This window comes from Dipteris shenzhenensis, chromosome 12 (genome assembly GCF_047967505.1).
Source record: "Dipteris shenzhenensis isolate YYH24624 ecotype China chromosome 12, Dip_SZ_1.0, whole genome shotgun sequence".
In the NCBI taxonomy this organism is placed as follows: Eukaryota; Viridiplantae; Streptophyta; class Polypodiopsida; order Gleicheniales; family Dipteridaceae; genus Dipteris; species Dipteris shenzhenensis.
This window is the reverse complement of record NC_141607.1, coordinates 40,645,621-40,673,032: the sequence shown is the minus strand read 5'-3', so window position 1 is coordinate 40,673,032 and position 27,412 is coordinate 40,645,621. Positions and strand designations below refer to the sequence as shown.

Below are 27,412 nucleotides of genomic sequence, written 5' to 3'. Positions count from 1 at the left end.
ATCTAGACCATTAAAGTAATTTCAATTCTATGAACACGCGTGTGATGGCCACAGTTATTGAGAAATGTCATAGCTTGCAATACAAATGTGTTTGTAGAGACTACGAATATCATGGAAACACGTATTTTTTATCACTTATATCCATATTGTGGAATATAATAAGCTTGCTAACGCTATGAACACCTTAAGCTTCAAATCTATCAAGTTGTACACGTGTAATATGGTAGATGCTAAAATGATTTATTCTAAGACTGCACCATGTAAATTACTATGAGCGTCAGTAGCTTAATGACGCTCCTAAAAATGTAATAAACACCCTAGTGTTACGTTAGATTATGCTGCAATGGATCATGAACCTACAAACACATTGATGAATTTTTTAAAACACTAGGTGATAGGGGAATCCTTACAACCATTGACTCATGATCACAAGGGATTTTGCGCCTAATAAGGCAAATCTTAGCTAAGAGACTGGCACAACACCTCCGCCTTCAAAATGCCTTGGACATAATCTTTTCATAAATCCTCACATAATCCCAAAACTTGGTCAAAGATATCACTGAATAAATTCAGACCAATGATAATTGACATGTCACCTTCCATTATACACTCCATACACTTCCCTTGAGCTCATGGATAATTAGAACAAAGCATGCAACACTACCTCATGCCTTAAGATGGTCAAGAAGGATATATGAATCATGCAAATCCACACACAAAGACGCATGAGAAATTTTACACGAACAGGCACTTATAAATTATCAATTCACAAAGTTGTTTCTTGACCTTAAACTATCACCTGAAATAAGGCCTCTCAGGGAAACAAGGAAATGAAAGCGAGGCCAAATAGTTAGACATATTTATTGTAAACCTAAGAAAAACTCCTTAAGATTTCTAAAAGGAACTTAATGTCCGAGTAGCATTAAACATATGTTGCTGAATAATTAGAAAAGCAAACTGCCAGTTTCCATGGGGAACCAGAATATACAACAGATTTAGCAATAAACCCCACTGTGAACTGCGATTTAAACAACTACAAAGGCTGTGTCCTTGCACTGGCTCTGATCTAATCGGACTAGATCCCAGTGGGCTTCAACAAAAGCCCAGGTATGCCAGACAAATAGGTTCTAAAATGCAAGGAAGCAGAAATCGCTTTCATGGCCTTCTATGAGTGTGTTAGCATTAAGGTTGGCAAGGCAAGTACGTGAATTAGTGAACAGATCCAAATTAGTTTGACCTATAGTGCATTAAATTCTTTGTTCATGTAGTCTTCCAAAGAAGCTTCAATCCAAAATATTATATTCACTACCGTAATCAGAGGATTTTATCTATAAGCTAAACCCAAGCAACACATTGAGAAGTATTGGACAACACCATGAAAATGTTCAGCAAACCTATCACCAAAAGAACCTTCCCTGGGATGCATTCGCAGCTGCATATGCCAAAAGCTAACCAAAGACAAAACAAAATGCGACCTTGCACTAGCAAGAAGGACGCACACACAAAACCCAATATTTCTCTTATCCAACTGGCATTGAGCAAAGCATGGCTGAAAGCTATGCGGATGACTCCATTAATCCATCAGTGGTGCATATTAAAGCGCATTCTTGAATCCAGCAGCAAATCCCCAGCCGCAGCGCGAGAAGCAAGAGGGTTGCGCAGCACTAGGTCACAGCAGCCTGCTGTAGCAATATGCAAGCCAACAGCGAGTAAAGCACCTCACCTTAGAGAAAGAAACAATTGGAAATAGGTGCAGCATCAGAGCAGGGGTTTTAGTTTGGGTCACATGTAAACCCAGCATAGAGACAGTCATAACAAACCCCACTTATGTCAACAATCAAGGCATGCGCATTATGCAAGCATCTATAGCATGAACAAGAAACAAACCCAATACCTACCTGTTCATCGATCTGGTGACGAGTCTCCAGAATGATCCCAATTTTCATCGTTCTCTGGAGAGTGAGAATGGCTCACATCGATACCCGATCCACCATTCTCCTCTTTAAATCCAGTCTTGGAGGGTGGATGATAGAAACGGCACCGTTCGCGGTTGCATTTCCCACGCAAGGAATCACGACATACTGTGACAAAACTATCAACCACCTGCAAGCCCACTTAACTAGTTTAAGTACCTCTTATTATAGAATGGTAACTCAAGCTTGTCAATTCTGCTACCAGTAGCTTTCTACCAGAGAATTGGCCAAGAAAGCTTTACCTGTGTATGAGGTTCAGGATGGACAAATCGGCAGGAGGTGTTACGAGAACAAATACCCCTCAGAAAATCCCTACAAACTGGCAACCTGTCTTCATCTGTGAAAATGTTGAATATTCTATAAGCTCTCTGGCTAGCAATTTTCAGAAAAGAAAAGTAAGATTCCCATCCTTTCTTGTTCACATTGTATTTCCAGCTTATTTGATTTACTGTTACAATTGTATTTGAATTGTGCAATGGCTTGCGTGAATTCTTCTTGAAGTACAGGCCTAACTTTTGAGCTTTTCCCAGTACTTATCCATGCCCCCTCGGAAATCCCCCATTGCATTGCATATTTAAACTTCTATTGCTGTGAAATATTCCCTCAAGCTTATTGGAGAATAAGGATCAAATCCTCAAACATAAGCCCCCATATGAGGCCAGGTGGTACCAAGGGTTGGGTACTATACATACGGCACAAGAATCAGTACATTGCGCCATATGGAAAAAATATGGTACATAAGGTAGGCCAGCTTTGTAAATTATTATTATTAGAGGGAGGGAAGGGAGAAAGAAAGTTTATTAACGTATACAAAAGACCGAAGAGAGAGAAGGGGGGTCCATCGAATGCAATGCGATTAATCACCATCAAAAATCAAGTAGATTTTACCATAGTTGACTATTGATGTACATACATCATAGATTCAATCGAAACTGAAATATCAAAGTTGAACCCAATTACTAGATCAAAATTTGTAAAGCATACTAGAGCAATGATTCACGAGTCTACGGGGCTGTGTGGACCATGGGAGTGACTACGGCTTGGAAGACAAGGATATGCAGAGGGAACTGTGTGGGCTGCAAGAAGGGGTAGAAACCAGCCTTGAGGTAGGATGAGAAGGGAACAGGTGGCACATGTACACAAACGAGTTTCGCAAAGGGATTTTAGCTATGTTTTACACATGTAAAGGAAAGGGGCACATTTGAACCCCACCTATTTTTTAAAATTTTCTTTTTTTTAACACACCCCCTAGCCCAAACCCACCCACCCACCCAAAAATAATAATATCATAATAATAATCATTCCGTGCATGTATTGTACTATATGGAACATGCCATACTACACTGTACCCGAACTACCTTGATATGAGGAGCGAGATTTATGAGGGACAAAGAGGCTGCCAGCATACGGGCTTCCTTCCTGTATTAGTTTATGATCCATCCATCAGGGCCTATCTGTCCACAGGACAGCGATGTTGTTAGCCATCCCATTGGGCCACACATGGTCCCTTATATTGGGCTGGACAGCAGAGAGCAGTGGGCCCTACATGTGGAGAAGATAGGGCTAGCACACTAGCCTGCATATGGCAGATGACCACATCGTAGGCAGTAAAGCTGGGACCCCACTCCCAGCCACCAAAGGGGTGGACGTTTGTATAGGCCCCCACCCTTGGTCTGGTTGGTCATCAGGCAGACCAGTTTAAGGGGGCTTTGTGCACTCTATATCGCCTCCATTAGTTAATGCCTCAGAAGGATGAATTCAGGACAGTCCAGTTCAAGACACTTGGCAGCCACTGCTCCCGGCACAAACAGGCACTCCAAGGACTAGCAAGGGTGAAAATTGGGGCGTACCTGTCAGTGACATTTTATTTTCATCTTTGGACATATGTGTTACAGTTTCGGATGCTGTATCTCACTGTCTGGTTTTATCATACATGCTTGTGCACAGTAGGAACCATATCAATGCATGATCTTGAGAGTTAGCAATCTACTAGTTCTCCAATATATATATTAATTTGGGCTTGGCCTAGCAAGCAGGGCCCATTCAATGATAACAAAGCTGTCCTGTAATTAAGTTCATGGGTACGGTTATTGCAAGTCACCTCGCTTTTAGAGCCAGCATCAGCAGAAGGAATCACCAGAACATCCAACTATGCACCACTTCAACACCGTTCTTTAAGATTGCAAGAGAAAAATGGCTATTGCTATAGCTCATGGACCACAACAGTTGCAAAGCCTCCGCCACCCCCCCTTCCTGACTTGCCCTAGAGCACTAAATACTATTTAAGCATCAACATCCAATGCTTCAACTCTAATCCTTCTCCATCTTAAAAACAAAATGGTGTATTCCTTGTTGCAAGCTATTGAGTATGGTAGCTTGGCACCCATGATTTTGATGTAGAAAGTTTCTAGATCTAACAGCCATCCTACACTCTCTCAAAGCCTGAAGCATTTCCTTGTCTGAACTTGGCCGTATTCACCGCAGCCAAAAAACGACACCTAAGGAATGGTGAGCTTTGTCAAGCCTAAGCCTTCACAAAGAAGAGAAAATTTCCAACTCAAAAGTAATGCCACTTATGATTGTTTCCTTGTGCCCCCCCTGCTGCCCCCCGTGCCCCCCCAAAAAAAAGAAAAAAAAGCCTTTTCAAATAAACTAGCTAACCCACTAGATCCTCTCATTGGCAGGAGCTGGTACAATTCTAGGAAGAAAAAAAACAAATCAGAGGACACAGAGAGGAAATCAGATAACAACTATCTCAAAAGGAAGCCTTGATTACTTGAACAATCAAGCAAATTATTTCATAGTGTGAAGAAATCTTTATATAAGAAACACAAACATTTGCTCTTATAATTTTCTTAAGCCACAACCAAAAAGTGTACAAGACAACGTCGAAAGTATCTACAATTGCACCCGTGGACTACCAAAACTACTTCAAAATGCTACTTTATAGAGAGAAGTAAAAATTGCAAGTAGTAACTAAGGATTACCTTTGAGAACGGGTGGCTGTTGTATGGGATGAGATGGCAAAGGTGGTAATGGTGGTGGCGGTGGCGGTGGTAATGCTGAAACTGGATACAAAGATGTTCCTTGCACTTGACCATAATACTGAATTGCAATCCAGCACCCATAACGAAACATACACACAGGTAGTGTCAAATCATGAAAATTTTCAAGTAATATTTAAGAGCAAGAATTTCCAACCACCCAAAAAAAAACTGCATTTTTCATAACAATTCTTTTAAGATCTTGTTTTTGGGCCTATAGTATTTTTTGTTTTTTGTTTTTTGAGAGAACTTTATTCTATTTATTACAGGGTGATCAGCCTGATAAAAAGAAACCAATGATACAAAGTGTGGCTAGATGTACTAGGGGACAAACCACCCATGGCCTGCACAGGCAAAAGCACATATTACACTTAGGCGGCGTTTCCTAGCCTCTTCAAACAGACAGATTATCACTTTATCAGCTAGCCTAACAGCATCCCGTATAAGTACTCGTGCAAGAGCTAGGAACACTTCAGCACAGCAGCCATATCCCGACTCCTACCTAAAAACATGAACTAGCCATACTGCATCTAAGACACAGGCTCTGAGATGGATTTTGGATTGGTGACTGGAACTCGCAAATGTGCTTATGGGAATACTTCATTCAGGTAATTGGCTTGTTTTGACAACAAGCAACAAGCTAAAAACCAAGGGTATGTAATCTGTGTGTTTTTATATGAAGATTAAAATACAATACTTGGCACTCAACGCTTGTTAGGATGGAGGGAGGAAAAATCTTTCAATTGGTTGATGGACCTCAGAGTGGTGAGAACTCTACGGACTTGTTACCTACAGGTGTTGCTCACGATGAAGACTTCTCAAGGAGGACTAAAGGCATCTACAGACAGAGAGTACTATTGTACCTTGGTGGCCTCATGATTTGAACAGAAACAGAAACGGATATGGGGACCAGAAATTTTTGGGGGGACAAAAATGGAAAATGCCACCTCAACAAGGTGTTTTCAAGGGAGGGAAAAGGAGGCACCAGTGACCATTCAGAATTAGTATTCGCATTTGAGATTGCATGAAAAAGACAACATTTGCCATTTTTGCACAATGCAACATGTCATCCCTTAACATTTCTTCAAACAGGTGGAAAGACTCACTTAGTCTACCCACCTTACTCAAGCCCCCTCTGACCATTTCCCCTTGTAACTACCACTGCATCTCTCCTCATCGCCCCTCCTAGTGCTCCATAATGCATTTACGATAATATTTTTTTTCCCCCAGAAAAAGGTAACTTCTATTAATACAACCAGCTTCCAAAAGGGCTGTTGATGAAAACTAAGAAAAGAAACAGGTTGCCAGCTACAAGAATAAACACCCGTTTCCGGATCTCATGGCTCATCGCCTATAGAGATTCCAAAACAGGAGCTAGCAACCATGATGATGGTGGTCTCCCGCCTCAGCTTCACACAGAAATTCCAACTGTTCAAAGCCTTGGTTGAGACTCAGACTAGTCTGCGTATCCTCACACGTCGGTCCGATGGCAGTGGAGAATATTGCTCCAATAGACCTACATAATTTTTGTGAAGTTCATAAGATCATTCACCAAATCACGCCCTCGTCATGCCCCGGTCTAGAATCAAGTACTGTTTCTAGCAACAGCTTTAAAGTTGGAAAGAGATCTAGAATGGTGTACTATTTCTAGCAACCTCATGAAAAGATTATGTGAGGTAGGGATGGCCAATGAAATATCGGGACTTGCAAACTTATCGAAAAGGGGGAAACTATTCCAATATCCAAAAATATATCATTGAAAAGAAGGAAACTATTCAAACACCCACAAAGGGATATAGATTCTACGCAGATTGGATGCAAGATAAAGTAATCTGAAATGCAGTTCTCTCTCCGAAACCTGGATCTTGTCATCCAAGAGCTGCTCTCCTCCCCGGCTGCCTCCTTGCTCCTAGCCTCTTCTTCCCCTCCCTCAGCCCTCTGCCCCCTCTCCACCCCTCTTCGCCTTCTGCTCCCTCCTCTCAGCCCCGCCCCTCTCAACCTCTCTCCCCGCTTCCTCCCTCTGCCCTTCCCCCACTACCTGCCCCCTCCTCCACTCTCCGCCTCCTCTCAGCCCCCTCCCCCGCTACCTGCCCCCTCCACCCCCTTCCCCCACTACACGCCACCCCACGCTTAGCCACACCACATAGGAAGCACGACACCTACCACGACATACACTTTGATCACAGCCTCTCACTGGCCTACTCTGGATGCCTAAACAGACTCCTAACCTACATCGATCACATACCACTCATAGAGGACTATGCTGCCCTGATTAGTTGCACACTACGAGGCTGCCCTCTAAATCTTTCCCCACGCCACACGGTTCACTAGACCACCTCTTGGTTCTATCCCTTGCAACAACTGGTATGATGTGTAGTGCAAAGGCTCATCGCCGACAGCTCCGACTTGAAACCAGATGTCACCTCTCGAACACACCAGACACGGTACGCAAGTACTGACGTCTCGTACGTCGAAAGAAGCAAGCATTTCTTCGTCAAAATGAGGAGCTGCTGAACATCTTGTACAGCAACAACTCTAAAAATTTTTGGCGGAGATTCCTTGAGCGTAGGTCTCCATCACCCCTCACTGACACGAGAGTCTGGCACACGTATGCACACCATCTTTATGATGTCCCACACCAGCCCACTCCAAATCTCATACACACAACTCGCCCCACCACTTGCACGTTGTTCACCAGAGGGGGAGTCAAGGACGCGACATTGAAACTGCACAATGGCCGAGCTAAGGATCACGAGGGGCTATGCACTGAGTTTATCGCATATGGGATCAACACGTTAGCCCCGATCCTAGCAAAGCTATTCAATGATGTTGTTTGCCTTGGCTTTCCCCGCACTTGGACACTCAACACCATCACCCCCATCCACAAGGCAGGGGATCCCATGGACCCGAGTAACTACAGGACTATCATGATTGGACATGTGATGTCCAAGATCTATGCAGCTGTATTGGATGCGTCGGTCAGCCTGTTCGCAGAGATGAGAGGGCTCAGAGGAGTGGGTCAGGCCGGTTTTAGGCGAGGCCATGGGACTATGGATCACGTACTCACATTCGGGAGCGTCATGGAGGAGGCCAGATCACGGAAGGAGAGGGTATATTGCTGCTTTGTGGATTTCCGCAAAGCCTTTGACATAGTATCTCGCGCTCGTCTCATCACACGCCTACAGACACTGGGATTTGATCAAGAGATCATCTGGGCAGTCATGGCACATTATGAGAGAGTCTCAGGCCATGTTCGGACAGGCGCAGGTTGGACACATGAGATCTTGAGTACCATAGGGGTCAAACAGGGTTGTCCTTTATCACCAACCATGTTTGGCCTCTACATCGATGAGCTTGAGACTTTCATGGGGGTGTTTAGAGGGACCGGTTGCTCACTTGCCTGTATCATCATCAGGATTCTTCTTTATGCATATGACGTGGCACTCTTGTCGTCCACACTCGAGGGGCTCAGCGACACCTAGATGCACTGCAGGCTTTTTGTTTATCCCATGATTTGGAGGTCAACCTTGGCAAGACCAAGGTCATGATCTTTAACACCTCTCGAGCAAGCATGAAACGGAAGCAAATCACTTTCAGTGGGTCACTAGTTGAGATCGTATCCAATACACTTACTTGGGGGTCATCTTCTCCGGCCCGATCTTCACGATGAGACCAGTGATGTAGGCCAGACTGAGTAGGGGATACGCCTCACTGGCTCGGCTAGAGAGACAATGCTTCCACTCCCACTTCCAGGACCCTCGGACCAAGGCTCTTCTCTTCGACTCCTTGGTCCGACCAGCCGGTACGTGTGGCAGCCCTTGTTGGGGGCCTGACATGTCAGAGATAGAGTGGACACGGGTGGAGCGCCTGCAAATCCTCTTGCTCTCACGGATGATCCGGGGAAAACACTCTGTATCACATCACATCATTCAGGCCGAGTTTGGTGCTTGTCCACTCTAGCTAGATGCAGCCTTTCAGACCATCACATAGTTAGATCATATGGGGACTGCACATCAAGGAGACAGAGGTTGCCATGGTTGGATCTCGATTTCTCCATGAGGTTGGCAATAGAGGGAGACAAGCAATGTTGGTATGCACGGACTCACAGATGGTTTGTGAGACTAGGGTTTCACATCAATAGGATACCTCCTTTTCAGTACACTTTAGATGCCCCTCCGGTACTCCCACCTCGCATCCCGATCGAGCCACACACCAACTAGGTCATTCAAGAGGTTCTCCTGCAGCTACACACCTTTAGGACCTGGTTGGAGCCGAGGAAGCTTCCAGTGAAGCTGAGTTTCTACAGAGATTACTGTCTTCGTATTTCGGAGAAGGGATTCATCACACCACTGGGGTACACTGAGCTTCATATGCCTCACTCACTACGGATCTCCATCGGACAGTTTCGGGTATCATCACACCGCCTCCGCATAGAGAGCGGCAAAGCAGAGGGGATTCCTAGGGAGCATCGCTTATGCATATTGTGCAACTGTCAAGAGATTGATTGTGCGACTGTCAGGAGGTTGAGTCGGAGGAGCATTTTATTTTCACGTGCCCAGTGTACTAGGAGGGGCTCCTTTCCAGATTCCTCGCCTACCCACATCAGAGATGCCTCACAGCCTTCATTCACAAGGGGGTCCGACACAGAGTGTACTTACTCAGGCGACGAGGCTTGGCCACATTATCAGACACCTCTCATAGCAGGATCATAGAATTCTTCCCATCGAGTGACATTGATCGTCCAATCTCTAGCCGCAGACGTGACAGAGACCCCGACCCGACGACTGCAGCACGACACACGACACATTGAGGGGACACAAAGATCACTCTGGGGGACCTCCCCTCATTGTTTAGACCCCGCATACGTCCCACGGGAGTCACGGTGGCTCTGGTCTTGCGTCGAGCCTCGTCCAGGAGACCGAGACGCACAGCACCCCTTGACGGGCGCCAGCGTCCCATCACCGGCTATGCACCAGCCAGGGCAACATGACATACGGAGGATTCCGCTCCGCTCCAATCCTTTTCTTTTCATTGTTACATCCAGATGTATTTGATTATGTATGATCAGACTTAGGATTCAGCACGGGTGATGATGCTCACTTCAGTAGCTCCACCCTTACTGTGATTTGTATCAGGTTTTCTTTCAGTCTCATAGAACCATCGGTCTTCCGAAGACACTAATAAAATTTCTTTCTTTCTTTCTTTCTTTCTTTCTGTTCTTGCAGTGTCCAACCTATAAACCTCAGTCAAGATATAGATGCAGATTGATGCTCCCTGTCGTTGCCATTTAATCGCATCACCAATCAATGGCAATTATACTCTTCACGGTCAACTCAAAAACAGTGAGTTTTTCCTATGTTCCCCCCTGAGGAGACATTTTCCCACAGAAATGCCATTTCTGTTTCTGGAAAGCTTCCGAAGAACGTTTCCTCCTAACTATGTTTGAAACTGAGACGAGCTCCTTTAGAGCTTGTGTCTGAAGACAGCCTAGAGTAGTTCCGATGTCTAGGTGTGTCTTATGGATCATGCAAGTAGCATAAGGGGTTGAAACAGACCCAAGAGACTTGGTACTTTTCATGCTCTGGATGGTTCCGAAGTTCAGAGGGGGACAACTAGATGTACCACCTCAGTTGTTTGGCGTGTCTGGCGTGTTCGTGACAATATTTGACACTCCCATTGTGGTTGTACCTGTTTACCGGCTTGGTTCTTGAAAAGCGAGGATGAAGCGGAGCTAACATGGAGGTAAACGGTATGCTTAATTTTGACACATTTCTCAGTATGTTCCTAAGAGCTTCTAAACAAGAGGAGATGGAGTGGATACGCCTTCGGGTCATTGTGGGCCCACCATGTGACAATGAGAGGGCGTCTTGGAAAATAGGGTCAGTGTCCCAACTGTAAGACCTGTATGAGGAGAGCACAGCCACAATGCAATCATGTGGGCAGCAATGTAGGCTACCATGTGGGCAGCTACACAGTCCAGGATTTAGGGCTGCCAAAGGAGCTGTAGAAGAGAGTAAACCTGCCCAGATAGTACTTGTCAGTTCTCTCTTGTGGACACATAATTTAAATTTTGTATTAAAGCATTCCTTTCACTTCTCTCGAGATTCTTCAGTTGCACACACCTTAAACATTTCTATTTCCGATGCATGGAGAAACTAGACAAGGGTCTAGGTTTTCCACACCTCCTGGCAGCATCCTTAAGCAAAGCCATCAAGGGGACAGTCACCCGAGCAAAAAGTAAGGGTGGACACCCTTGCCTAACCGATCTTCTGAGCACACACCTCCCTACTGTGCCGCCATAAACGCACAGATAGTAGATGCATTCCCAAAAGGATTTTGACCATAGAAACAGAAGAGTACCCAAGCCCGAAGTGGGCCAGCACCTTTAACATAAACTGCTAAGAGATCCTGTCATATGCAGAATTTGGCCACTGAGTGGTGCAATAATGGATCTCCGATTGATGAAGATCCTGTCATATGCAGAACTTGGCTACTGAGTCATGCAATAATGGATCTCCAATTGATGGAGATATTAAATCCTACCCGGACATACAACGAATTGCATTTTTGTTTGGAGGCAAGGACACCTACATTTTACAAATCAGTTATTCTCTCTGTCAACTAGATATTCAAGGGCCAAGGACACATTTAGTATGATGTCCCTACCTTTTACAAATCCGTTCTGCTCTCTGTCAACTAAAGATCTACAGATTTCCCTTATTCCTAGCTGCCATAGCCTTTACCATAATCATGTGCAAAGTATTTCAGCACTGTAACTGGCATCCAATCACCGACTGTCAACCTGTTTAGCCTCTTCAGGAAAATCTTAAATAAACCAGCTTTCACATCTTCAGGCAGGACCCTCTAGAGTGTGCATGATTAATCATGCTAATAAGGTCGTCCTAGACTGTCTGAATTTCACAGTTAAATCATTTGGACTTGAGAGACTTTTCAAGCTTCATCATACAAACAGCCTCCCACAGTTCCTCCTGAGAGAGCAGTCCCAAGATGGCTGCCCTTTGTGCATTAGATGCCCTCGTATTCACTTTCTGTAAGGTCTCTCTACACTGCTCTTCCCAGCACACATCACAATCAAATTCAGCAACTGCAATCCCACTTAATTCTGCCTAAGGCCCACCAACACCTTAAGACCAATGCCAATTCGAAATTTATTTTAATTGAAAGCAGGCAGAGGTTTTGGATTTGGCATCAAGAAATGAATGCCTTCCCAAAATATTACAACTTATGACATCGCATTTGAGACTTGCTTACAATATGCATTCAGCAAAATGCCAATAATAAATACTCAATCACAACATAGGTTTACTTCAATTGAGAATCACACAAGAAGCATGAATCTGTATGTTTAAATTTTCAAAATTGAAAAACCAAATTATTAAAGATTGAAGAAAATCCCAAAGTAGTGAAAGAACAGCCATAAGCCTTGGCAAGCTGATGAAGGAAAAATAAGAGGGAGAACTCGGTAACTTACAAAACCAGGATTTCCTTGATGAACATCATCAATACGCATACGCTTTGCAACCTATACAAAGAACAAGACACAACCACATAAACACTAAGATAATAACCCACATATATTGATCATTTTGAGAATCAGAGCTTCAAGCAATAAACTTCACCAAGAAATGCATTAGCTACATCTACCGTTGTACAGTAGCTCATTGTATCTGGTTTTTTCAATCTCATAGATCCTTCGGCCTGTTCGAGATTTTCCGTACAATGATGGTGTAACGCCTTGCGCCATGACTCAGATTCGGAATCAAATGAGCCAGCGAATGAAGAACCTGTGTCTCCTAGTGTCGTGATGAAGGTTGTCAATATACATGCCAAAAAAGGTTGGCTCAAGCTCGTTGATGTGCAGGACAAACAAGGTCGGTGATAATAGGCAACATTGTTTGACTCTGATTGTGCCCGTGATCTCTTCTGTCCACCCAGTCGAGGTCCCGACTCTACTTCATACCTGCTCATATAGTGCCCAAACTGCCCATATAGTGTCCTGACTGCACCCAAGATCAAGTAGGTGTCTGAAAAGCCGGGCTCGTAGTACAATATTGAAGGCTTTGCAGAAATCCACAAAGCCACAATAAACTCTTTGCTTCTGTGCTTGGACCTTCTCAATGATAGCCCTCAATTTAAAGGTGTGGCACACTTAGCCTCTCGGGTAACATGAATGTCAAGTGCTGCTGCATAAATCTTGGGACCCATTGGATCCCCTGCCTTGTGAATTGGAATAATAGTGTGTTGAGGTCTAGGTGCAGGAAAAAACAGTGCAAATTGCTTCAATCAATAGCTTTGCCAAAATCGGGGCTACTATACTAATACCATGTGCAATGTATTCCGTACAATTTGCTGCTCGGCCATATGTAGCTTGAGGGTGGCCTGTTTGATATCATTAGTAGTGAGGAGTCCACTTGAAGTAGGGTGTGATAGGTGTAGGAGGTGTGGTCAGGGCTAGTGAGGAATGTCAGAGTGTGCATGCATAGGTGTGCTAGATGACCGGGTTGATAGGAGATGTGAACCTCCACTCAAGAAACTTCCGCAAAAAATCCTTGGAGTTGTTACTAAACAGAAGGTTCAGTAGTTCTTCCTAATTCTAACAGATAAAGTCTCTCTTCTTCGGACGCACGAGGCTACGATATTCTCGTGTAGTCTCTGTCACACTCGGAAGTTGTCTACTATATGTAGAGGCCCTACCTTTAACGGGGCTTCGATGGAGACTGTTGCATCCTATACATACCGGGTGGTTCTCTTCTCAAGCCCGATCTCCACAATGCAACCAGCCATGCAGGCCCGTTTGAGCAGAGGGTATGCCACACTAGCCAGACTCAAGCATCAATGCTTTCACGCGCATTTTCAGGAGCCCAAAGCCAAGTCTCTTTGACTCGCTTGTCCACCCAGGGGGAATGTATAATAGTCCCTCCTGAGGGACAGAGCTACCAGAGACAAACTGGTATATAAGTTAAGCTTCTTGGTCAGATGATCCAGAGCAAGCCATCACTCCCACATCATATTCTACTAGCAAATTTTACGCTCTTCTATAGCGTGATGCAGTCTTTCAGGTGGTCGCTGCCTAGGCACCACGACATCTGGATGGCGCATGATTGCCATGGCTGGCCTTGACTTCATCTATTGCACTGGGGATCAGTAGGGCTGTTGTGTGAGTCTGGATATGAACTCACACAAAACTCTCACACGTAATCAATAAGCATGTGCACAAAAAAGAATAAATGGCCCCAAAAATGAAAAATGAGTAACCATGGACTCCCATATAAAGCACACGATGCGACCAAGTGCAAGGGATAGTACCAGGCAAGGATCGAATTGATGGACTTTTGAGAGATAGATGCATTGGAGCATCTTCATATTAAAGCAGCCCTTAGAGATCTCAACCCCATCTGAGGTATGCAGTACATCAGTACCCTCGCTGAAATGTCAGGATTCAAGCTCATATGCTACTTCCAAGGTAAGAAGTAGCTGGGTAGCTGGCATAGAGAATGAACCTCACACACTTCTCTGGTGTCATGACTATCAACACCTATAAAGAGAAGTTTCATGAGCACATATCACGCACCAGCACCGAATAATCTCCCTAATATGATCAGCCAATGATTATTTGCCTTTTGGTGATAACTCATAGAACTAGCTCCAATTCCTCATCTATCTTGCATCTAACATAGTTCGTGTTTTCAAAACTGGTGTTCCTTTCATGTCATAGTGAGAATTCAAAAAGGGAAGTCATACCTCACTGCTCAAGAAAGGCTTTCAATCCTACATCTAGCCTCCGGAATGCACAACCAGCACATCTATGGAAGGCATAACTTTTTAAATGTGTGCCAGCAGATAGACCTTGCACTCAAGCCATCATGACAGAAGGTAATACAAGACACAATTTATTCTTACCGCAAATACCCAAAGAATGTCTTATATAACTGTTCAAATAAATCGAAAGCAAAATGAATTGCAGTGCACAACAGTCGGATAAATTTATACAACGATTATGTATAAAATCTATCCACTCGAATATTCACACACATTGCTCCAAATTTACACACCCTAATGTGCTTCCATTAGGTGTGCAATATTCCTTCAAAGGGGCTTCTTTTGAACACAAACACAGAGCTTTGCAAATATGAATACCTGTTGCTCATACGATGCTCCTGTGAAACCATAGCCTCCTTCAAAACTTGTATTATGGCCCCCATGGTCAACAGCAACTGGAGCAGATCCCACTGGCAGCTGCAAATAGGCATGTCACACAGCATCCATCTCCTTAGACAAGCAACAGCTTCATCAAAACACCATGTTAGTCAATCTGCATAAAAAAGCACATACAGAGGCCTGTAGCTCTTCTGCAAAAATGTAGGGAAAGCTCAACAGCAGTACATAAATATCATGAATTACACATACATCCTTTACTCGGGACCTCAGATGACTAGGAGGATGAAAATAGCGACACACATCTCTTTGACATTTTCCACGAAGAAAATCCTGACAAACCTGCAAAACAATGCATTGCCTCAAATACCTAGATCAAGAAACTGAAATCAAGCCTGCATAATATAGGATCTAAAAGAGTTCTGCACCCCAAAAGCATCTACAAGAGACTAATGAAGACTTTTATGCTCAGCTTAACAAAACAGCTTCAGATCATACAGGCATAAGATCACAGCATCTCTGCTTACGTGATGATGATTCAAGAGAGCCAGAGTGTGAATGCAAAAGAACAATCCAAAGGAAAAAGGAGGAACATAAGAGGAGATTTTGGAAAGAATTGGATTTTGCGGGGGTACTATGATATAGTTTTTTTCTAGCCATAAAATGAAAACAGAAGCCACCAACTATGCTGCCTCTTTAAGAACACAAGCAATGGAACATACAATTACATAATCACCATCACCACCAGCCGGAGAATGATGAGCGAAGCGACACTCTTCTGCTCTCCTTGCACAGCGTCCACGAACAAAATCCCTGCAGACCTACAATCACATAACCTGCTTTAGCAAATTACCACTCATACCAAGACACTGGCATAGCTGCGCGCAGGCATGCTAACCCATAAAATTTTTTATTAGGTAGACCTCAAGAAAAAAAGAAAGAAATGACTTAACTCTGAAAATGTCAGAGAGTCCACAAATGTTATATTGACAAAAACTGCAATAGCTTTTTTGCCAACTTTGCTTGATATCTAGACATAACTACAAAGACATCATCTCTAAGAAGTCTGAATAACTAAATAACTAGAGCATTTCCTACATGACGTAACATAAACTACGAAGGCTTCATTCCTGCAAGGGCACATACACACACCTTCCTTATATTTATTGACCGATTCATTGTACCTGAACCCACTGCAAAGGTAATGCTTACTTAAAGAGAGTGTGTGTGTGTGTGTGTAGATGGATCGATAGATAGATAGATATATGACAGAAGACGTTGACTCCTCCACATTAGTGTTTACTGTGCTTGAAGCTGGGCTGCTTTACACATTAAAAGTCGGTTTGACCCAGTTTGGAACCTGAACGGTACCTAAGTAGACACAGTTAAAAGAAGAGCTCCCTGGCATAATATGCTGAGTTCTTGAGCCCAGAATGTCAGAAAACTACAGAGAGACAATGAGAGCGTAGCATGGAGACTTCTCTGGACGCAAATGATATAAGCAAGATCCAGGACACCTAGGAAGTTTCTCATGATGATCCCAAACCTGTGCCCTAGGTCAATTCTACATTTGCAAGACGCTGGTAGAGCTCATCCATGATGAACAAGTGTCCTGATGTGTGTCCTACAAACCAAGTGTAAAGTAGCATGTGTCCCCTACAAATTTGAGGGTGATCTTAATATCCCTTTTAATAACTAGTGTTAGAAAAAAAGACAACAGAGGTTATACACAGAGAAGACTAATACAGCCCAGGAACTCACACAGGGGTGCTTAATATATGTGGAATCCAAAAAACTTGTTTCCTTATGTGTACTTAGCATAGATTTACAGCAACTAAATGGACAATACACTCTAGATGTAGAACCAGCGAAATTTATATTTATGGCCACAATAGACACAATACAAAAGCAATGTCCAGTGTGTCACCCTCTAGTAGTAAAGTGCTATCTAGATGTACGCCCCTGTATATAAACAAAACAGTTGTTCTCCTACATCCCTGGCAGTTCCAAAACACTCGGCCTGCATGCTCCTAATGAGCTTAGGTGGGCCTCATGGTCATGCCCCACAAACACACCTTCAGGCTGATCCTCCCAGACAGCCACTAGTAAAGCAAATTTTTGCCCTGGATGCTTGATCTCCTTGATGCTCTGGAATGCAGCCATGATGAGGCCCAAGCTCCCCCTTTGATCCGTCATGACTCGTCCTTGCTACCCTGGTATACAGCCTAGGATGAAGGCACTTTCTGAGCTATGTCTGCAGCATTCAGCCTCTTCCTTGCAGCTCCTGGTCCTCCATGTGGCAACCCCTTTCTTGTCTTTTCTTTGTTTGTATGCTGCCCACGTGGTAGCCAATGTGCTGCCCCTGTGGCAGCCTCATCCTATCAAGGGCCACCTCCCCCACACCTTTTCTCATATGGGGGCTTACAAATGGGGAGGTGACCAGCTATATTCCAACAACCAGTTCATCAAGATTACAAAAAGGCATTCTCCCAATGCTTGATCTTGTCTATCCTCAAAGTAGTCCATAATCAGATTTCTTTATGTTGCACCACGCAAGATTTTTCTCGCTAACGTGTACCTTAATATGATCCGTGTCCATGATATTAGTGAAGATTGGATAAGCAAGTTGGATCTAGAACCTGATTGGCGCCGTCCTAAGCTCTTTGATGTAATCTTCTTGATGGATTGGTAGAGGTAGATGATTTACTTGCTGGCAGTTCCCCAACCTTCCCTTATATAATGGCCCACTTCTAGTGACCAAATGTCTGCCAAAATCCCTGCCATATCATGGCTGGCACATTGGAATTTTAGCCATCTGCTCTTTGTGGCTTATCTCCACCAAATATTCTCACTACAATGCATGGCATTATGCCTCGCATATAGTTTCCCTCTGATCTGCCAAGTTCCCTCAACTTTATCTTGATATGCTCATTAGCTTCTCCTTATATGAGGCTTGAAAATTAGAGCAACTACAAATTGACTTAGGACCCAAAGGCAGAAGCCTTGATACTTAACACCCCCTCAATGTCCTATCCATGGAAGAAGGTACAATAGACTCCCCTTTTATAGGGCCAATGGCCCCCTGAAATGAGCCGACCCAGCAGCCTATTCTGGCTGATAAACCTGCTGGTCTGTGGGGCCCGACCTGGTTGGCTGCCCCTGGCCAGCCTTTCACTGGCCCACCTGACCTCGTGGCATGCAGCCACAAGCCTAGGCCATGTACAGCCCCAGTCTCTATTCCTGCCCCAAACCAGGCCCCGGCGTCAATGCTTGCTTAGTAGCTCCACCCTTTCAGCTTGTTTGTATCAGTTTTCTCACAGTCTCATAGACCCATCGGTCTTCCGAAGACTTCAATAAACTTTCTTTCTTTCTCTCTCTCTTTTTGCATTTCTTCTTCTAATCTTCTGCTCATTTCTTCCTTCTTTTTTTCAGAGAACTGCTCATTTCTTCCTTTTGTGACTCTAATAAGAAAAACCACACTTGGGAGTTGGTGGACTTGCCTACCGGCAAGAAGGTCATTGGCACGACGTGCGTTGTGATATTTGTAGGGCACTTGGTCTATTGATTTGCTCTTTCCTAGCGGGTGACTTTTACTTGCATGCTTACAATGACTCAGATTGGGTTGGTGATTTTGATACTTGGCAGTCTCTCCAACCTGGCTGAGGAGGCATATCCTCTGCTGAGACATGCCTACATAGCCGGTCTTCTCGTAAAAATAGGACCAGAAAAGAGAACCCCAAGGTATGTATAAGATAAGACAATCTCAACCGGCGATCCATCAAAGGTGAATTGCTCTCTATGCATGGCTACTCCGGAGATATTGAAGATCATAACCTTGGTTTTGCCAAGGTTGACCTTCAAATCATTTGACTCACAAAAGGACTGTAGTGCATCAAAATCTCTCTGGAGGCCCTCTACAAAGGAGGGATACAAGCACCATATTATCAGCACACAGCAAGATATGAATCAGAGTACCAGCAAAAGAGCATCCAACCCCTCTCAAAGTCCTGCATAAAGGTCTCGAGCTCATCTATGTAGAGGCCAAATAGGGTGGGTGAATGAGGACACCCTTGTTTGACCCCAATAGTAACTCATAATGTCTCTATCCATCCGACACATGTCTAGACTCTCTCGAAAAGTGCCATGACAGTCCAAATGATCTCCTAGTCATACCCCACATCCTGCGATCGTCTAATGAGGCAGGCCCTCAATGCCGTATCAAAGGCTTTGCAAAAATCCACGAAGCAGCAATTAACCCTCTGATTTCATGCCCTGGCCTCCTAGAATGATACACCTGAGTGTATGTGATCCATGGTCCCATGGTCACGTCGAAACCCAGCTTACCCCTCTGCTCTTAGCCCCTGCATCTCTGCAAAGCGGCTAACCTCGCTATCAAGTAGTAATGCATAGAAAAATACGAGAGGGGCGTGGGAGGTAGACCTCTGCACTCTAATAGACAACAGCATGCAATCAAAAACCTCCTTGGGTTGAGCCATCAGAGGAAGCTTGGACTTGGGTGGGTCGGAGAAAATGGGGCAACCATGCCGTGAACGACCGTAGATGCCAAGCACCAGCAAGCTCAGTGGCCCCCACACCGCAGGAGCAGGCTGCTAGGGTCAACCTCAAATGACTGAGGGGGGATTTCCTTTGACCTTCTGGCAAACCCGACGTCACTCGACCTCCCTTTCCCTCGGACTCCAAGGCCAAATCCCTACCGAGGACAACCTCTTCCATAGGTATTTGAAGGCTGGGGTCCTAGAACTAGCTCAACATTTCAGACGGCTACTCAGTTGCACTATAGGTGTCAGTACTACCCATAAATAGACACACTAATCCATACATTAAGAACCTTAAACTTGGAATTCAAGAAAACAGGTTACTGAATTCCCAACTCAAAACGATTTACACCTACTTGTGTTAGCAAGGTTTGTTCCTCAAAACAAGTTACACCTAATTCTGTTAGCAAGGTCAAGCAAATGCACATCTTTTGGGGAGTATAGGTTCATATGGAGCCATTGAAGAACGAAATAATTGACACACTTATCTCCAGGCAATTCACAAGATATTGGGGAGGCAAGGGTTGGGAGACAAGATGTTACCTGACCAACACCAACACATCACCCCATTCTGCATTTGGGAGGGCATGAGAGGACGCCATTAGAGACAAGGTGAAAGGGCCAGAAAGATGACTCTAAAGTAATTGTGGACTTTCAAATTTTACCACAATAATGGAGCAATAAAGCATTCATGGGCCTAAGCAAAAAGACCTATAAAAAAAGGGTTCAGCAAATAGAAACTGTGTAACTTTTTCCAACAAGTTTTGCTACCTATGAAGAAAATTCGCACGCAAAATAGAATCTACACAGCTGTACCAAGGGAGCAATTTAGGACACTTCTTACCTCAATGGAAGGCCTGTTCAAGGCTCTTTGTGAAGTTGGTACTGATGTTGGCAAAGGGGGAGGCAAAGAATGCGCACCATAAAGGATATCAGAAGGCCTCATCTGAAAGAATGGTGTAGACAATACAACAAGAATAAATCTCCAAAATATCAAGCAGTCTAGCACACCACTTCTAACAATTCTAGCATTCATTAACTTTGAGCCTTCCATGTAATTCAAGATCCTGCTTGACTCACTGGATCTACTTGATATCCTGCAGGAGCTTGTGCAGCTTGAATTCCAATAGTTTCCTGCATTTTTCTGAAAGAGTTTACATACAATGCACTCAGGCACATTCAACAGATTCATGTGAAACTTTCAATGGATAAAGATCACAGATTCACACAGAAATCAGGCCCAAAATCAGTTGGACAGTACATGAAAAGAAAAATACCACGTACTATGTAGAATAGAACTTGCAAAACCACCATAATTTTATTCGAAAGAGAAAAAAATAAAATTTCACCCATCGCAAATTCTGCATTACTTTCCTAATTACATGCCACTAAGGGCAACTCTGGAGTCTTCGAAGCACTTGGTCACGCGAACCGCCTCCTAGATGCTTGTTAGGCTCCATAACGCTTGGGAAAAATAACCCTTCCTAGTAACTGCAACAATTAATTAAAGCGCACCACCATGGCACCCATTAATTGTTAGCGCTTTGCATGCAAATAATTCACTGTGGACTAATTCTAGTCACGGTGGGCGTCCCCACTGAACACATGTGCACACATAACAAATATATAAATATATTTATTCTCTCGTTCACCAGAGTCACGCTCTTGATCATAATTAAGGGGCTTTGACCAAGGGTCGAGGCGCGTTAATTATAGTCAAGTCTCTCCAACCGAAGTTGGCACAACTCTCCAACCGAAGCTGGCACATCTTGGTTAACCGCAGTTAACCTTCTTGGTATAAACCAAGTCTTCCTGACCGCAGGCTTACTTGACCGAAATCAAGTATCTTTGACTATTGTCAATTCTTTGACCAATAGAAAAACTCTTTTGACCATAATTAACCCAAATGGAAAACTCTTTAATTATGATCAAATAAATGGTCAACTGTAATTTGACTTAGGATATTTACATTGTGGTGACATCCCCTCGGCTTCTATTCAGTTGACCTCAACTGAAAAGCTTCCTTGTAAACATCCAAAGGCTGTGGATGATCCGACAACATGTCTTCATCCATCCACTTGGCATCCAATGCTGTACAATTCTTGAATTTTACAAGGTACCTGTAAAATTCCTTGCCCTGAGGGCTGTTGCGTACAGTATGATACACAATCTGTTCTGGTTGAAGGACCTCCTCCAGCTCATCCACTTATGGTGGATCCCCTGATATTGCCTCCGTAGGCTCTGGCTCCTGAAATTTCTTTAGAAGACTCACATGGAATGCATTGTGAATTCTCCAATGCTCTGGCAATGCTTACCTGTATGCAACCTCATTTATTCTTTCTGTAACCCTAAAAGGGCCATAGTACCTGGGAGATAGCTTTGCATACACTTTCTATTTGCCTTTAAACTTACAGAGCCTAGCTTTCTCAAACTTCAAACGTACCCAATCCCTTCTTTGAGATCTAACTGTCTCCTATGCTTATCTGCAGCTCTTTTATGCTTCTCTTGAGACCTTTCAATTGCTGTCCGGACTTGGCTGTAAGCTGTGTAGAGATCTCTCACAAACTGATTAGCTGCAAATATTTCGTCCTTGGTCCTTAGGATAGGTGGCAGAATCACCTTCCCATAGAGGACCTCAAAGGGGGGTTTCCCTGCAGAGCTGTGTACTGTATTATTGTAAGCAAAGTCTACCAATGGTAGGTACTTTTCCCAGTCTAAACCTTGGTCACCCATGTAGCATCCAATGCTATAGAATTTGCTACTTCACTTTGACCATCTGTCTAGGGATGGAAAGAAGAAGAAAAATTCAGATTCGTCCCCATATGCTAATTTCATTCGGGTTCACAAAACCATAAAGGCAGATCATATGGCTAAGCTTTTCATGGCACAGATCTTTAAGCACCGTGGTATGCTTAAGGCCATTGTCAGCGATCAAGATCCCAGAATGACCAGTCTATTGTGGAGAGCTTTATTTGATGCTTGCTGAATCTATCAATGATAGTCCAAATCCCATCATTCCCTGACTTTGATCTTGGTAAATCAAAAATGAAGCCCATTGTAATACTTTCCCACGGTGCCTGAGGCACGGGAAGAGCCATAAGTAGGCCAGGCGCCTTCCGTCTATCATATTTCACTTTCTAACACGTAAGGCATTCAGTAACAAACTAATGTATATCTTTTCACATCCCTGGCCAAAAGAAATACCTCTCTAGTGCTATCGACACTGTTCCACAATCCCGCATGATCAAGAGACTACAGGAGATGCAAATCCCAGAGATGCTGATTTGGGGTACGATGAGCTTATATGAGTCAATCAGAGGTAGGGTCCATGCCCCAGACGGTCTATCGGATTGGGTTGAGAGCACAATTGGGGTAAAGCAAGGCTGCCCTCTCTCACCGACTCTCTTTGGACTCTACATTGATGAGATCGCATCTTTCATAGATCGCCTAGGTGGCGAGGGCTCATTATTAGGGGATCTCCTCATACAGATATTGTTATATGCCGATAATATAGTCCTTATATCCTCTTCAGCGGAGGGGCTGCAGAGAGATCTGGAGGCATTATAGGTGTTTTGTAGAGAGAGAGAGATCTGACGGTCAACCTTAGGAAAACTAAGGTCATGATCTTCAACACCTCACGAGTAGTGACTAACCGACTTACTTTCACCTATCGTGGTGAACCTGTGGAGATAGTGCAGTCATACACATATTTGGGAGCAGTCTTCACAGGACCCATCTTCATGATGAAACAAGCAGCCCAGGCACTACTCACACGAGGGCGTAGTGCTTTGGCTAGACTAGAGCACAGTGTTTCCAGGCGCACTTCAAGGATCCACCGACGAAGGGCTGGCTTTTCGACACACTAGTGCGGCCGATTGTCATGTATGCAGCACCTTTCTAAGGGTCCGATCTTCCGAGGGCAGACTGGAGGAGCTTCGAGCAGCTACAGGTGATGATGGGATCCAGGATGATCTGATGTAAGCCCTCAGTTGCACATGAGATCATACATGCAAAGTTCGCCATGACACCTCTCCAGGTTGATGCCATCTTTCAGACAGTGACTTTCATCCACAAAGTCTAGGACCTACCTCATTGGAGACTTCTGAGGTTGGTCCTAGAGTCATCCAAACGACTCGAAGAGAGCGAGGCAGACACATGGTATGCACGCATATCTACATGGCTTGCCAAGCACGGTATCCAGATGGACAAGCTGTTAGAATTATTATTATAATTCAGCAGTGACCAATGTAATGTAATAAGTAGGTTAGGGACACTTTTTCCTCATTTAGAGGTTTTTCCCCCTAACCACAGTTAGTTCACTAACTATGGTTAGTGAAGGATAAGGTTTTGTCACTTAGACAAAACCCATCCCACTTCTTGTAACACTTACTTCTTCTATTGCAAACACTACGTTCAGCTCTCTAGCTTCCTGCTCTCTCACTCTTTTGATATCTAACATTTGGTATCAGAGCAGCAAGACCCTGCTCCCTGCTCCCTGCCCGCAAGCTTACTGCCCAGTTACCCTGCTCCCTGCTCTTCCTGCTCGTCGTCCGTACAGCCTATCGTCCGTACAGTCCATCCGTACAATCTGTACGGACTCAGCTCCTGCACCGCCGTATCAACTCCTGCACCACCATACAACGTCGTCAGGTCCGTACAAGCTCACGGAGCTCTCGCTGTCCGTACAACCGCGTCTGCTTCCGTACATTCCGTATGGTATCCGTACCAACGACTAGCCTGCCAACATTCCGTACATCTGCGCCAACCCGTACATTAGCCGTACCTTCGTCGCACGTCCGTACTTCACCGTACAATTGCGCGACGTACAGATTTCGTACAACTGCGCCGCACGTGTGGCAACTGCAAGTCGTCCGTACCTCTATCAGCGACATACAGATTTCATATCTTCCATCAACTGTCAACCGTACTCCGTACGGTTGGTCATCCGTACAGCAGCGCCAGCAGGACTTGGTCCCTGCACGTCTGCACCTGCCGTACTGCTCCAACTGCATCCGTACCTTACGTACAGCTCACAAAGGTTGTCCGTACATCGCGTCCGTACTGTACTGTACCTGCCGTACCGTACCGTCCGTGCAGGTCGCAGAGGTCGTCCGTACAGGTTGCAGACCGTACAGTTCGTCATCAGACTGTACGGTTCACCGTACAGTGCCGTACCAGTCGCACAGCTCGCCGTACAGCTAGCTGTCTTCGTCCGTACTGCCAGCCATACAGTACTTCCGTACTGTCAGCCGTACAACACTTCCGTACTGTCTTCCGTATAGTACTTCCGTACTGGATCTGCTTCCGTACAGCAGGTAGTCCTTTGATTTCGTACAGGAGAAATTCGCAGGTGATCTTTGGCAGGCACATTTTGCAAACAGCCATTGTTTGGCTCAGTTTTTTGGGAGTACATTTGGGGCATTTTGTTTGTTGCAGACACTGCAATCATTTTGTAGCTTCGGAGCTACACTTGGAGCAAACATTGCAGATTTGGTCTGAAATTTGGGGCTTTCTGCTGAAATTGCAAAATTTGGGGCTTTCTGTACTTTTGCCCCTTTCTGGTTGCAATATCAAGCTCGAAATTTGGGGCTTTCAGTTCTACAATACAATTTCTTGAAGAAATTTGGGGATTTTGTAATTACACTGCAATCTCGCAGTGAAATTTGGGGATTTTGCAGACAGAGCGTAATTCTTGCAACATTTGGGGCTTCTGATCTATTTGCCCCTTCCCGGTTGCAATTTCAGGCCTATTTTGGGGCTTTTGTGTTGGGAGAGCAATTTCTGAAGTTTTCAGTTCATGCTGCCTTTCTTGGAGTGTTTTGCATCACTTTTGGCAGATTCTGAAGAGTTTTTGATGCTTGGACAGATTTCTGACAGTGCAAGTACAGAAATCTGAGTTGAATTTACAGCCAGTGCTTGGCTGTGTCTTTTGGGAGTTGTGCATTTCATTCCCAGTAAGGGAATTCAGTTTTGTATCTGCTTAAATCTCTTTCTCAGATATGGCCCAGCAAAATCAGAATGACTTCCAGTTCGGTGGTCTTTCACAGGAAGACAAGTTGGATGGTACCAACTACTCCCTCTGGAGTTTTATGGTACGCAATATTCTGATTTCTCGCAATTTATGGGATTATGTGAATGGGGGTGAGATCCGACCAGCAGGTATGGCACCTAATACCCCTCCTCAACAAGGAGGTGGAAGAGGTCGTGCACAAGGGGCAGCTGCAGAACAAGTTGGTGGTGCAGCTATAGCCACTACTCCAGATCAGAAGAGATGGGATTCACAGGATGCCTTAGCTTTGTCATGCAGTGAAAAGATTTATCATTCCGCATATCCGGTCGTGTAAGACCTCCAAGGCAGCGTGGGATATTTTAGAAAGCATGTATGCAGCCCGAAATGATGCAAGGATATCTTTCTTTAAAAGAGAGTTAAGTAATACACATATGGAAGAGGGTGACTCCATGTCAGTCCACCTCACAAAGCTACAGGATCTCAGAGAGCAATTGTTAAATATAGATGAAATTATTCCTGATTCAGAGATGATTACAACCACTCTGAATTCTCTGTGAAAGTGTGGATTGTGCTCTCCTAGTGCAACGTGGAATTAACAAAAGATCAAGGGGGATCAAACCATAGAAGAAACTCCATGAGAGACATAGGGTAGGCAATACTCAATCTATTCCAAATGTGTGTACTCAACAATACATGATAGGCTTCTTATATAGAGAGAGCCTTTAAAATAGTCAAACTATGTGGGATCCTCTCATCCACATCTCTCCTTGTGGATATCCTCAATCCACATCTCCACATCATGTAGTCCACATCCTAGGGTGGCTACTTTAATTATTTCCTATACCATACCTTAGCCTTTAATTATGTGCTCATGGCACCACAACTCTCAACACCTCCCCTTGGTGCCATGATCCTTTGGCTACTACAAGGTGGTCAGATGTGAGTTACATTCCATCACCTCCCCTTAGTGCATACATTGCTACTTAAGGTGGTAAAGTGTGGTTTTTACACGTCAATACCTCCCCTGGGTGCTTTCATAGCTACTCTCAGGTGGTCAGGTTTGATTTACAAAACATATAGGCTGAAGGTGGTAAGGTTTTTTCTTCTCAATGCTTGATGTCGATGTCGTTGTCTTCTTTGCTCGACGTAGCTTGATGCATGATGCTTTGTTCTTCCATGTGCCTTCATGCTTTTTGTGTGGATGCCATGCTTTTTGCTATGGTCAACTCATGCACTTGTGCTTTTGGCTTGCTTTTTACATCGCTGTTTGCATTCATGCTTTGCTTTTCCAATTGTTGCAAAGGTCTTACCAATTGATTTCTTTCAATATTGGCAGTGTCTAATTGCATACAATGATTCTGACATGACAGGCGCATAGAGCTCGAAAAGACGATCACTTTTTCTTTTTGGAGCGTGTCCAAATTCTTCTTGGATTGCAAGTTATGGCTTGTCAAAGATTCTATGAAGAAGAGGGCCTTTGATGATGTGGCACAGGGATTCACATGCTGAATTCCATACTGTGCTTGGCAGGGGCTGTGTGCTTAGAAGGCACTTAACTAATGTTACCCTAGCCATAGTTACCCATTTGACCAAAGGTGAACTAACCCTAGTGCGACCACCATCTCAATCACGGGTGTTTCTAACTAACCCTGG

At 44.3% G+C, this 27,412-nt stretch overlaps 1 protein-coding gene across 6 annotated transcripts in view; it reads right to left on the bottom strand.

Moving 5' to 3' along the window:
• Positions 1–1,363: 1,363 nt before the first annotated feature.
• The window catches only part of LOC147896221 (zinc finger CCCH domain-containing protein 28-like), a 95,268-nt gene continuing 69,219 nt past the window's right edge, over positions 1,364–27,412 (bottom strand). The window contains exons 3-12 of one of the 6 annotated variants that reach the window (XM_087382741.1): positions 20,830–20,893; positions 20,594–20,695; positions 15,916–16,014; positions 15,440–15,535; positions 15,176–15,274; positions 12,510–12,560; positions 4,961–5,078; positions 2,216–2,310; positions 1,899–2,103; positions 1,364–1,723 (exon numbers count right to left, since the gene is read on the bottom strand). In XM_087382741.1, coding sequence (XP_087238867.1) covers positions 1,903–2,103; positions 2,216–2,310; positions 4,961–5,078; positions 12,510–12,560; positions 15,176–15,274; positions 15,440–15,535; positions 15,916–16,014; positions 20,594–20,695; positions 20,830–20,893 — 925 coding nt within the window. In that variant the 3' untranslated portion in view covers positions 1,364–1,723; positions 1,899–1,902. Of the gene's footprint in view, positions 2,104–2,215; positions 2,311–4,960; positions 5,079–12,509; positions 12,561–15,175; positions 15,275–15,439; positions 15,536–15,915; positions 16,015–20,593; positions 20,696–20,829; positions 20,894–27,412 lie in introns of all 6 variants that reach the window. The other 5 variants (XM_087382739.1, XM_087382742.1, XM_087382738.1 and 2 more) reach the window with 5 other exon arrangements.